Source organism: Oncorhynchus keta, chromosome 17, assembly GCF_023373465.1.
Source record: "Oncorhynchus keta strain PuntledgeMale-10-30-2019 chromosome 17, Oket_V2, whole genome shotgun sequence".
In the NCBI taxonomy this organism is placed as follows: Eukaryota; Metazoa; Chordata; class Actinopteri; order Salmoniformes; family Salmonidae; genus Oncorhynchus; species Oncorhynchus keta.
Window position 1 is genome coordinate 29,071,879 of NC_068437.1, and position 13,548 is coordinate 29,085,426.

Below are 13,548 nucleotides of genomic sequence, written 5' to 3' on the forward strand. Positions count from 1 at the left end.
TGGTGTGTGACCGTGACAATCACAATATAACATGGAGACCCATCCAGCCAGTGTTGGGACACAGAGGACAGTAAGTAACAACACTGCTGCTCTGACTCCCTCTACATGGTGTGTGGGTTGGTGTGCGACCGTGACAATCACAATATAACATGTTAACACTTTATGGATATATTTCTGTGTTCTCAGCTCTGCGTGGAGGCAGGGTGGAGGAGAGGACAATGTTTGGGGTGGAGAATAACTCCACCTTCCTGGAGTGTCTCCCCAAATCACAACAGACCACCACACGCTGGTTCATACATAGACCTGGAGCTGAACACAGAGAGGAGGTGAGACAGAACACGCACACATACACACACGCACGCACGCATGCGCACACACACACACACACAAGCCACACGCAGTCTTATTCAACTACCCTTGGTGGGGACACAAAATTCAGTCCTATTCAAAATCCTATTCTTCCGAACCCTAAATCTAACTCTCACCCCAAAACCTAACCTTAACCCTAGCCCCTAACCCTAAACCTAATTCTAATCCTTACACTAATTCTGACCTTAACCCTAATCCCCCTAGAAATCAACTAAATGTTCCCAGTTGGTCATATTTTTGTTTGTTTACTATTATTTTGGGAACACACACACACACACACATACACACACACACATTGCAGAGAGGGGTCAAATAAGTAGTAAGTAATGTGTTATCAGAGGCTTACAGTGCTAGCATTACTAGAGAGGTTATAAGTCATCACATCCCATGTCTGATACACAGACACTTTAACTGCCTAGAACAGACACTCTCTCTGTTACATCATATACCCTTACATAACAGCATAACAACACACACAAACACAACAACCTGGAGGGGTGCTTCGATGTTCTACACGGTTTATGTGCTCCTTTCTCTTGTTCTGTTTCACATTGCCCCCAAATACAAAGATAATATTCTGCTCATGGCTGGGGAAACAAAGGATTACGGAAAGAGAAAGTCTCTACTGCGAGGAAACATCAACCCTTGGGTGAAACGTCTGTCCAAAAGTGTGACGAATGGATATGCTGGCCATTTTGACTAGGATTTAGTCTTGTTTTCGTACGGTCACTATGTCATGCACCTTCCCTCCTTTCTACCTTGGAGTGATCTTGATCTGTCACAACTGAATAGGTGAGCTGTTTCACTACAAAGCTTTCACCAATCCACTTCATATCAAATGATGTCTACACAGTGATATATTGTTAGTGTTCTAACAGAGTCTTAACGTTACTAGTCAGTCAGCAATTTTAAGGTAAAATATTTGAAGCGGTCTACCTGAGTCCACTGTTGCCCTCTAACCAGAAGCTGAGCTAGTTTTTCACTCTAGTTTTTACCAGAATGGTCCGTTTGACTTTGGAACCCCCGGGGTTACTGTAGAAAGAGGAAGAAGAGGAAGAGGGGAGGAGGAGGAGAGGAGGTCAGGAGAAGGGTAATATGTAACAGTAGATGCATCAGGTATTCTTTGATGTTTAATGAGTAACCTTGTCTGAGACCTACACAGTCAACTGTCAACTCTCACCTTTGTAGAACAAAGAGCTGATGACCAGCGGTCAATCCCTAGTGGCTTCCAGATGGAGATCACAGATAGTGATTCACTAGCACAGTCCATCCATCACTCTCTTTCTCTTTTATTCTCTCTCTTCCTTACTCTACTCTCCTATTCCTCATCCTCCTATTTCGTCCTCGCTCCCTGAACTCATACTGGTCGTTATGAGTCGAATTAACCTTGTAAAACTTTTGTCTCTGGTCGAGGTGGTGACTGACTGAGACCAGACACTGGAACAGAGAGAGGGAGAGTTAGAGGGAAATTGAGAGGGAGAGGGACAGGGAGAGGGACAGAGAGAGGGACAAAGAGAGGGAGACTGGGAGATAAATATGATTGTATTGGAGGAGTGGAACCGGTAGGTGAAGTGACGAGAAAGGGAGGGGAGGGGACAGGGAGGGGAGGTTTTGGTAAGGGGAGATGAGGAGAGAGAGACATCATTTTTTGGGGTAAGGGGAGGTGAGAAGATTGAGACAGGTTTTTTGGTAAGGGGAGGTGAGGAGAGAGAGACAGGTTTTTTTGTGGGAAATGAAAGGTGAGGAGAGAGGGACAGGTTTTTTCTGGGAAAGGGGAGGTGAGGAGAGAAGTTTTTTTGTGGGAAAGGAGAGGTGAGGAAAGCAGCTCATTGAGGTTGACACTCATCTCCTGAACCAGACCAGAGAGATTGGTCTAGTCAACACCTCCAGTCTGTGTGTGTGTGTGTGTGTGTGTGTGTGTGTGTGTGTGTGTGTGTGTGTGTGTGTGTGTGTGTGTGTGTGTGTGTGTGTGTGTGTGTGTGTGTGTGTGTGTGTGTGTGTGTGTGTGTGTGTGTGTGTGTGTGTGTGTGTGTGTGTGTGTGTGTGTGTGTGTGTGTGTGTGTGTGTGTGTGTGTGTGTGTGTGTGTGTGTAACCGCGTTCCCCCACATGGGAAACCATAGCCCAGGCAAGGCCATGTGGGTTAGAAACACAATGGGAAGGAGGTTGAAGGATTGGATGCAGGAGTTCTCTCTCTGGAAGTCGAGTTTGACCCTGACGATGTTGAATGGAGTAGATACATGTTATACAGAAGTCCCACAGAGAGCAACATTCACACTAGCAGCTGTCCAGATACATGCTACTGGTGGAATGACCTTTAGAGGAGCTTTCATTTATCAACCTTTGTTATATATTGTGTGGGTGGTCTTACAGCTGGACTTTCATATAGTAGCAGGTGATGTCTGTTTTATTTCACTTTCCATCCTATTTTTATTTCATAATTTCAGACACCTCCCATCAGCCTTTTCCCTTCTTCCCTCTGTCCTCCGTCTCATTCTACCTGCCCCTGACCTCTCCTCAATCCCTTCCTCCCTTCTACCTGCCCCTGACCTCTCCTCAATCCCTTCCTCCCTTCCACCTGCCCCCGACCTCTCCTCAATCCCTTCCTCCCTTCCACCTGCCCCCGACCTCTCCTCAATCCCTTCCTCCCTTCCACCTGCCCCCGACCTCTCCTCAATCCCTTCCCCCCTTCCACCTGCCCCTGACCTCTCCTCAATCCCTTCCTCCTTCCACGTGCCCCCGACCTCTCCTCAATCCCTTCTTACCTTCTCCCTTCCACCTGCCCCCACCTCTCCTCAATTCCTTCCTCCCTTCTACCTTCCCCGACCTCTCCTCAATCCCTTCCTCCCTTCTACCTGCCCCCGACCTCTCCTCAATCCCTTCCTCCTTCCACCTGCCCCCGACCTCTCCTCAATCCTTCTTACCTTCTCCCTTCCACCTGCCCCCGACCTCTCCTCAATTCCTTCCTCCCTTCCACCTGCCCCCGACCTCTCCTCAATCTCTTCCTCCTTCCACCTGCCCCCGACCTCTCCTCAATCCGTCCTCCCTTCTACCTGCCCCCGACCTCTCCTCAATCCCTTCCTCCCTTCCACCTGCCCCCGACCTCTCCTCAATCCCTTCCTCCCTTCCACCTGCCCCCGACCTCTCCTCAATCCCTTCCTCCCTTCCACCTGCCCCCGACCTCTCCTCAATCCCTTCCTCCCTTCCACCTGCCCCCGACCTCTCCTCAATCCCTTCCTCCCTTCTACCTTCTCCCGACCTCTCCTCAAATCCTTCCTCCCTTCTACCTGCCCCCGACCTCTCCTCAATCCCTTCCTCCCTTCCACCTGCCCCCGACCTCTCCTCAATCCCTTCCTCCCTTCAACCTGCCCCCGACCTCTCCTCAATCCCTTCCTCCCTTCCACCTGCCCCCGACCTCTCCTCTATCCCTTCTTACCTTCTCCCTTCCACCTGCCCCCGACCTCTCCTCAATTCCTTCCTCCCTTCTACCTGCCCCCGACGATCTCCTCAATCTCTTCCTCCCTTCCACCTGCCCCGACCTCTCCTCAATCCCGTCCTCCCTTCTACCTGCCCCCGACCTCTCCTCAATCCCTTCCTCCCTTCCACCTGCCCCCGACCTCTCCTCAATCCCTTCCTCCCTTCCACCTGCCCCCGACCTCTCCTCAATCCCTTCCTCCCTTCCACCTGCCCCCGACCTCTCCTCAATCCCTTCCTCCCTTCCACCTGCCCCCGACCTCTCCTCAATCCCTTCCTCCCTTCCACCTGCCCCCGACCTCTCCTCAATCCCTTCCTCCCTTCTACCTGCCCCGACCTCTCCTCAATCCCTTCCTCCCTTCTACCTTCTCCCGACCTCTCCTCAAATCCTTCCTCCCTTCTACCTGCCCCGACCTCTCCTCAATCCTTCCTCCCTTCCACCTGCCCCCGACCTCTCCTCAATCCCTTCCTCCCTTCCACCTGCCCCCGACCTCTCCTCAATCCCTTCCTCCCTTCCACCTGCCCCCGACCTCTCCTCAATCCCTTCTTACCTTCTCCCTTCCACCTGCCCCCGACCTCTCCTCAATTCCTTCCTCCCTTCTACCTGCCCCGACGATCTCCTCAATCTCTTCCTCCCTTCCACCTGCCCCCGACCTCTCCTCAATCCCGTCCTCCTTCTACCTGCCCCCGACCTCTCCTCAATCCCTTCCTCCTTCCACCTGCCCCCGACCTCTCCTCAATCCCTTCCTCCCTTCTACCTGCCCCCTCGACCTCTCCTCAATCCCTTCCTCCCTTCTACCTTCTCCCGACCTCTCCTCAAATCCTTCCTCCTTCTACCTGCCCCCGACCTCTCCTCAATCCCTTCCTCCTTCCACCTGCCCCCGACCTCTCCTCAATCCTTCCTCCTTCAACCTGCGCCTGACCTCTCCTCAATCCTTCCTCCTTCCACCTGCCCCCGACCTCTCCTCAATCCTTCTTACCTTCTCCTTCCACCTGCCCCCGACCTCTCCTCAATTCCTTCCTCCCTTCTACCTGCCCCCGACGATCTCCTCAATCTCTTCCTCCTTCCACCTGCCCCGACCTCTCCTCAATCCCTTCCTCCCTTCCTACCTGCCCCCGACCTCTCCTCAATCCCTTCCTCCCTTCCACCTGCCCCCGACCTCTCTCAATCCCTTCCTCCCTTCCACCTGCCCCGACCTCTCCTCAATCCCTTCCTCCTTCCACCTGCCCCCTCTCCTCAATCCCTTCCTCCTTCCACCTGCCCCCGACCTCTCCTCAATCCCTTCCTCCCTTCCACCTGCCCCCGACCTCTCCTCAATCCCTTCCTCCTTCCACCTGCCCCGACCTCTCCTCAATCCTTCCTCCCTTCCACCTGCCCCCACCTCTCCTCAATCCTTCCTCCCTTCCACCTGCCCGACCTCTCCTCAATCCCTTCCTCCCTTCCACCTGCCCCCGACCTCTCCTCAATCCTTCCTCCCTTCCACCTGCCCCCGACCTCTCCTCAATCCCTTCCTCCCTTCCACCTGCCCCCAACCTCTCCTCAATCCCTTCCTCCTTCCACCTGCCCCCGACCTCTCCTCAATCCCTTCTTCCTTCTCCTTCCACCTGCCCCCGACCTCTCCTCAATTCCTTCCTCCCTTCTACCTGCCCCTCCTCAATCTCTTCCTCAATCCACCTGCCCCGACCTCTCCTCAATCCCGTCCTCCCTTCTACCTGCCCCGACCTCTCAATCCCTTCCTCCTTCCACCTGCCCCTCTCCTCAGACCTCTCCTTCAATCCCCCCGACCTTCCTCATCCCTTCCACCTGCCCCCGACCTCTCCTCAATCCCTTTCCTTCTCCTTACCTTCTCCTTCCACCTTCCCCCGACCTCTCCTCAATCCCTTCCTCCTTCTACCTGCCTTCCTCCTTTTCTACTCTGCTGACCTCTCCTCAATCCCTTCCTCCTTCCACCTGCCCCGACCTCTCCTCAATCCCTTTCCACCTGCCCCGACCTCTCCTCAATCCTTCTCCTTCCACCTGCCCCGACCTCTCCTCAATCCCTTCCTCCTTCCACCTTCCTCCCTTCCACCTGCCCCCGACCTCTCCTCAATTCCTTCCTCCCTTCCACCTGCCCCCAACCTCTCCTCAATCTCTTCCTCTCCTTCCCCCTTCCACCTGCCCCCGACCTCTCCTCAATCCCTTCCTCCCTTCCACCTGCCCGACCTCTCCTCAATCCTTCCTTCTCCCTTCTACCTGCCCCCGACCTCTCCTCAATCCCTTCCTCCCTACCTTCCACCTCTCCTCAATCCCTTCCTCCCTTCCACCCTGCCCCCCGACCTCTCCTCAATCCTTCCTCCCTTCTACCTGCCCCGACCTCTCCTCCAGCCCTCCCTTCCACCTGCCCCCGACCTCTCCTCAATTCCTTCCTCCCTTCCACCTGCCCCCGACCTCTCCTCAATCCTTCCACCTGCCCGATTCTTCCTTCCCCTTCCACCTGCCCCCGACCTCTCCTCAATCCTTCCTCCTTCTACCTGCCCCCGACCTCTCCTCAATCCCTTCCTCCCTTCCACCTGCCCCGACCTCTCCTCAATCCCTTCCTCCCTTCCACCTGCCCCCGACCTCTCCTCAATCCCTTCTCCCTTCCACCTGCCCCGACCTCTCCTCAATCCCTTCCTCCCTTCCACCTGCCCCGACCTCTCCTCAATCCCTTCCTCCTTCCACCTGCCCCCGACCTCTCCTCAATCCTTCCTCCCTTCTACCTGCCCCCGACCTCTCCTCAATCCTTCTCCTTCCACCTGCCCTTCTCCTCACCTGCCCCCTACCTGCCCCCGACCTCTCTCAATCCCTTCCTCCCTTCCACCTGCCCCCGACCTCTCCTCAATCCTTCCTCCTTCCACCTGCCCTCTCCTCAATCCTTCTCCTTCACCTGCCCCGACCTCTCCTCAATCCTTCCTCCCTTCCACCTGCCCCCGACCTCTCCTCAATCCCTTCCTCCTTCTACCTGCCCCCACCTCTCCTCAATCCCTTCTCCTTCCACCTGCCCCCGACCTCTCCTCAATCCTTCCTCCTTCCACCTGCCCCGACCTCTCCTCAATCCCCTTCCTCCCTTCCACCTGCCCCCCCCGACCTCTCCTCAATCCTTCCTCCCTTCTACCTGCCCCCGACCTCTCCTCAATCCCTTCCTCCTTCCCACCTGCCCCGACCTCTCCTCAATCCCTTCCTCCCTTCTGCCTGCCCCCGACCTCTCCTCAATCCCTTCCTCCTTCCACCTGCCCCCAAACCTCTCCTCAATCCCTTCCTCCCTTCCACCTGCCCCGACCTCTCCTCAATCCTTCCTCCTTCCACCTGCCCCCGACCTCTCCTCAATTCCTTCCTCCTTCTACCTGCCCCCACGATCTGCTCAATCTCTTCCTCCTTCCACCTGCCCCGACCTCTCCTCAATCCTTCCTCCTTCTACCTGCCCCCTGACCTCTCAATCACCTCTCCTCAATCCCCCCTCCTCCCCCCTTCCACCTGCCCCCGACCTCTCCTCAATCCTTCCTCCCTTCCACCTGCCCCCGACCTCTCCTCAATCCCTTCCTCCTTCTCACCTGCCCCCGACCTCTCCTCAATCCCTTCCTCCTTCCACCTGCTCGACCTCTCCTCAATCCCCCCCCGACCTCTCCTCAATCCTTCCTCCTTCCACCTGCCCGACCTCTCAATCCTTCCTCCTCTCCTCAAATCTCTTCCTCCTTCCACCTGCCCCGACCTCTCCAATCCTTCCTCCTTCCACCTGCTCCCTGACCTCTCTCAATCCCTTCCTCCCTTCTACCTGCCCCCCTTCCACCTGCCCCCAACCTCTCCTCAATCCTTCCCTTCTCCTTCCACCTGCCCCCCTCTCCTCACCCTTCCTCCTTCTACCTCCCCAAATCCCATCCTCTCTTCCTGCTCCTTCCACCTTCCTCCCTTCCACCCCTGCCCCCGACCTCCTCCTCAATCCCTTCCTCCCTTCCACCTGCCCCCGACCTCTCTCAATCCTTCCTCCCTTCCACCTGCCCCACGACCTCTCCTCAATCCCCACGATCTCCTCAATCTCTTCCCTCCTTCCACCTGCCCCCAACCTCTCCTCAACCTTCCCCCGACCTCTCCTCAATCCTTCCTCCTTCTACCTGCCCCGACCTCTCCTCAATCCTTCTCCTTCTGCCCCCGACCTCTCCTCAATCCTTCTTACCTTCCACCTGCCCCGACCTCTCCTCAATTCCTTCCTCCCTTCTACCTGCCCCCGACCTCTCCTCAATCTCTTCCTCCCTTCCACCTGCCCCCGACCTCTCCTCAATCCGTCCTCCCCTTCTACCTCCCCGACCTCTCTCAAATCCTTCCTCCCTTCCACCTGCCCCCGACCTCTCCTCAATCTCCTCCCTTCTACCTTCTCCCGACCTCTCCTCAAATCCTTCCTCCTTCCACCTGCCCCGACCTCTCCTCAATCCCTTCCTCCTTCCACCTGCCCCCGACCTCTCCTCAATCCTTCCTCCTTCAATCCCTTCCTCAATCCTTCTCCTTCCACCTGCCCCCGACCTCTCCTCAGTCCTTCTTCCTCTCCTTCCACCTGCTTTCTCCTCAATTCCTTCCTCCCTCTCCTCCCCCGAATCCCTTCCTTCCTTCCACCTGCCCCCGACCTCTCCTCAATCCCTTCCTCCTTCTACCTTCTCCCGACCTCTCCTCAAATCCTTCCTCCCTTCCACCTGCCCCCACCTCTCCTCAATCCTTCCTCCTTCAACCTCCCTTCCTCAAATCCTTCCTCCCTTCCACCTGCCTCCGACCTCTCCTCAATCCCTTCCTCCTTCCACCTGCCCCCGACCTCTCCTCAATCCCTTTCAACCTCCCTTCCTCACCTTCCCCTTCCACCTGCCCCCGACCTCTCCTCATCCCTTCTTACCTTCTCACCTGCCCCCGACCTCTCCTCAATCCTTCCTCCCTTCTACCTGCCCCACCTCTCCTCAATCTCTTCTCCCTTCCACCTGCCCCGACCTCTCCTCAATCCCGTCCTCCCTTCTACCTGCCCCCGACCTCTCCTCAATCCCTTCCTCCCTTCCACCTGCCCCCGACCTCTCCTCAATCCCTTCCTCCCTTCCACCTGCCCCCGACCTCTCCTCAATCCTTCCTCCTTCCACCTGCCCCGACCTCTCCTCAATCCTTCTCCTTCCACCTCCCTTCTCCTCAATCCCTTCCTCCTTCCACCTGCCCCCGACCTCTCCTCAATCCCTTTCTCCCTTCTACCTGCCCCGACCTCTCCTCAATCCTTCCTCCCTTCCACCTGCCCCTCTCCTCAATCCCTTCCTCCTTCCACCTGCCCCGACCTCTCCTCAATCCCTTCCTCAATCCCTTCTCCCTTCCACCTGCCCCGACCTCTCCTCAATCCCTTCCTCCCTTCCACCTGCCCCGACCTCTCCTCAATCCCTTCCTCCTTCCACCTGCCCCCGACCTCTCCTCAATCCCTTCTCCCTTCCACCTGCCCCGACCTCTCCTCAATCCTTCTTCCTCCCTTCCACCTGCCCCCGACCTCTCCTCAATCCTTCCTCCCTTCTACCTGCTGACCTCTCAATCTCTTCCTCACTTCCACCTGCCCGACCTCTCCTCAATCCTCCTCCTTCTACCTGCCCCCGACCTCTCCTCAATCCCTTCCTCCTTCCACCTGCCCCCGACCTCTCCTCAATCCCTTCCTCCTTCCACCTGCTGACCTCTCTCAATCCTTCCTCCCTTCCACCTGCCCTTCTCCTCAATCCTTCTCTCCTTCCACCTGCCCCGACCTCTCCTCAATCCTTCCTCCTTCCTGCCCTCTCCTCAATCCTTACTCTCCTTCCACCTGCCCCCGACCTCTCCTCAATCCTCTTCCTCCCTTCCACCTGCCCCCGACCTCTCCTCAATCCCTTCCTCCCTTCCACCTGCCCCCGACCTCTCAATCCTTCCTCCTTCTCCCTTCCACCTGCCCCCAACCTCTCCTCAATCCTTCCACCTGCTCCTCCAATCCCTTTCTCCTTCCAACTGCCCCGACCTCTCCTCAATCCCTTCCTCCCTTCCACCTGCCTGACCTCTCTCAATCCTTCACCTTCTCCTTCCACCTGCCTTCTCCTCAATTCCTTCCTCCCTTCCACCTGCCCCGACCTCTCTCAATCCCTTCCTCCTTCTACCTGCTCCCCTCTCCCTCAATCCCTTCCTCCTTCCACCTGCCCCGACCTCTCCTCAATCCCTTCCTCCCTTCCACCTGCCCCCGACCTCTCCTCAATCCCTTCCTCCCTTCTACCTGCCCCGACCTCTCCTCAATCCCTTCTCCCTTCCACCTGCCCCCGACCTCTCCTCAATCCCTTCCTCCTTCCACCTGCCCCCGACCTCTCCTCAATCCTTCCTCCTTCCACCTGCCCCCGACCTCTCCTCAATCCCTTCCCCTTCCACCTGCCCTTCTCCTCACCTGCCCCTTCCACCTGCCCCCGACCTCTCCTCAATTCCTTCCTCCTTCTACCTGCCCCCGACGATCTCCTCAATCTCTTCCTCCTTCCACCTGCCCCCTCTCCTCAATCCGTCCTCCTTCTACCTGCCCTTCTCAATCCCTCCTTCCACCTGCCCCCGACCTCTCCTCAATCCCTCTCCTCAATCCTTCCACCTTCCCCTGCTTGAACCTCTCCTCAATCCTTCCTCCTTCTTTCCACCTGCCCCTCTCCTCAATCCTTCCTCCTTCTACCTGCCCCTTCCTCAATCCTTCTACCTTCCACCTGCCCCTGACCTCTCCTCAACCTGCCCCGACCTTCCTCCCTTCCTCCCTTCTGCCCCGACCTCTCCTCAATCCCTCTCCTTCCACTCATTCACCTGCTGACCTCTCCTTCCCTCCTCCCTTCCACCTGCCCGACCTCTCCTCAATCCTTCCTTCCTTCCACCTGCCCCGACCTCTCCTCAATCCTTCTTCTCCCTTTCAATCAACCTCTCCTCTTTCTTTAATTCCTCCCTTCCACCTGCCCCCGACCTCTCTCAATCCTTCCTCCCTTCACCTGCCCCCGACCTCTCCTCAATCCTTCCTCCCTTCCACCTGCCCCGACCTCTCCTCAATCCCGTCCTCCTTCTACCTGCCCCCGACCTCTCCTCAATCCCTTCCTCCCTTCCACCTGCCCCGACCTCTCCTCAATCCTTCTTACCTTCTCCCTTCCACCTGCCCCGACCTCTCCTCAATTCCTTCCTCCCTTCTACCTGCCCCTGCCTCGATCTCCTCAATCTCTTCCTCCCTTCCACCTGCCCCCGACCTCTCCTCAATCCCGTCCTCCTTCTACCTGCCCCCGACCTCTCCTCAATCCCTTCCTCCTTCCACCTGCCCCCGACCTCTCCTCAATCCCTTCCTCCCTTCCACCTGCCCCCTGACCTCTCCTCAATCCCTTCCTCCTTCCACCTGCCTCTCCTCAGACCTCCTTCAACCTCTCCTCAATCCTTCCCTTCCACCTGCCCCCGACCTCTCCTCAATCCTTCTACTCCCTCTCCTCAATCCCTTCCTCCCTTCCACCTGCCCCCGACCTCTCCTCCATCCATCAATGCCCCCAACCTCTCCTCAATCCCTTCCACCCCCCCGACCCTCCTCATCCTTCCTCCTCTCCTCAATTCCCTTTCCACCTGGCTCCTCTACCTGCCCCACCTGCCCCCGACCTCTCCTCAATCCTTCCTCCTTCCACCTGCCCCCTCTCCTCAATCCTTCCTCCTTCCACCCCCCGACCTCTCCTCAATCCCTTCTTACCTTCTCCCTTCCACCTGCCCCCGACCTCTCCTCAATTCCTTCCTCCCTTCTACCTGCCCCGACGATCTCCTCAATCTTTCCTTTCCTCCCTTCCACCTGCCTGCCCCGACCTCTCCTCAATCCCTTCCTCCTTCCATCCCCGACCTCTCTCAATCCTTCCTCCTTCCACCTGCCCTCGACCTCTCCTCAATCCCTTCCTCCCTTCCACCTGCCCCCCTCTCCTCAATCCTTCCCCTTCCACCACCTGCCCCGACCTCTCCTCAATCCCTTCCTCCCTTCCTCCCTTCCACCTGCCCCCCGACCTCCTCAATCCTTCCTCCCTTCCACCTTTGACCTCCTCAATCCCTTCCTCCTTCTCCCTTCCACCTGCCCCCGACCTCTCTCAATCCTTCCTCCCTACCTGTCCTCCTCAATCTCTTACTCCTTCCACCTGCCCCGACCTCTCCTCAATCCTTCCTCCTTCCTGCCCGACCTCCTCAATCCCTTTCTCCCTTCCACCTGCCCCGACCTCTCCTCAATTCCTTCCTCCCTTCCACCTGCCCCCAACGATCTCCTCACTCTTCCTCCTTCCACCTGCCCGACCTCTCCTCAATCCCTTCCCTTCCACCTGCCCGACCTCTCCTCAATCCTTCTTCCTGCCCCCGACCTCTCCTCAATCCCTTCCTCCTTCCACCTGCCCCGACCTCTCCTCAATCCTTCTTACCTTCTCCTTCCACCTGCCCTCTCCTCAATTCCTTCCTCCTTCTACCTGCCCCGACGATCTCCTCAATCTCTTCCTCCTTCCACCTGCCCCGACCTCTCCTCAATCCCGTCCTCCTTCTACCTGCCCCGACCTCTCCTCCAATCCCTTCCTCCTTCCACCTGCCCCCGACCTCTCCTCAATCCCTTCCTCCCTTCCACCTGCCCCGCCTCTCCTCAATCCCTTCCTCCCTTCCACCTCTCCTCAATCCTCAATCCTCCTTCCACCTGCCCCCGACCTCTCCTCAATCCCTTCCTCCCTTCCACCTGCCCCCGACCTCTCCTCAATCCCTTTCTCCTTCCACCTGCCCGACCTCTCCTCAATCCTTCCTCCTTCCACCTGCCCAGACCTCTCCTCAATCCTTCCTCCTTCCACCTGCCCCCAACCTCTCCTCAATCCTTCCTCCTTCTACCTGCCCCCGACCTCCCTCAATCCTTCCTCCTCCACCTGCCCTTCCTCAATCCTTCCACCTTCTGCCCCCGACCTCTCCTCAATCCTTCCTCCTTCCACCTGCCCCCGACCTCTCCTCAATCCTTCTACCTGCCCCGACCTCTCCTCAATCCTTCCTCCTTCCACCTGCCCCGACCTCTCCTCAATCCCTTCTCCTTCTCCTTACCTGCCCCGACCTCCTCAATCCCTTCCTCCTTCTACCTGCTGCATGACCTCTCCTCAATCCCATACTCCTTCCACCTGCCCCCGACCTCTCCTCAGTCCATTCTCCCTTCCATTCACCTGCCCCCGACCTCTCCTCAATCCTTCCTTCTCCCTTCCACCTGCCCCCGACCTCTCCTCAATCCTTCTACCTGCCTCCCTCTCCTCACCTTCCCCTTCCACCTGCTCCTGACCTCTCCTCAATCCTTCCTCCCTTCCTCTCTCAATCCCTTCCTTCCCCCCCCCGACCTCTCCTCAATCCCTTCCTCCCTCATCACCCTGCCCCTTCTACCTGACCTCTCCTCAATCCCTTCCACCTGCCCCCGACCTCTCCTCAATTCCTTCCTCCCCCCCCCCGACCTCTCCTCAATCCCTTCTTACTCCTTCCACCTGCCCCCTGACCTCTCCTCAATCCCTTCCTCCCTTCCACCTGCCCCGACCTCTCCTCAAATCCCTTGCCCCCGACCTCCCTCAATCCCTTCCTCCCTTCCACCTGCCCCGACCTCTCCTCAATCCCTTCCTCCTTCCACCTGCCCCCGACCTCTCTCAATTCCTCCTTCCACCTGCCCGACCTCTCTCAATCCTTC

The 13,548-nt window shown here is 57.3% G+C and overlaps 1 protein-coding gene across 2 annotated transcripts in view; it reads left to right on the top strand.

Moving 5' to 3' along the window:
* The window catches only part of LOC118379245 (semaphorin-3D-like), a 94,443-nt gene that overhangs the window by 63,592 nt on the left and 17,303 nt on the right, over positions 1 to 13,548 (top strand). For both annotated transcript variants that reach the window (XM_052465835.1, XM_052465836.1), the window contains exon 17: positions 187 to 326. In XM_052465835.1, the coding sequence (XP_052321795.1) occupies positions 187 to 326 (140 nt within the window). The remainder of the gene's footprint in view (positions 1 to 186; positions 327 to 13,548) is intronic.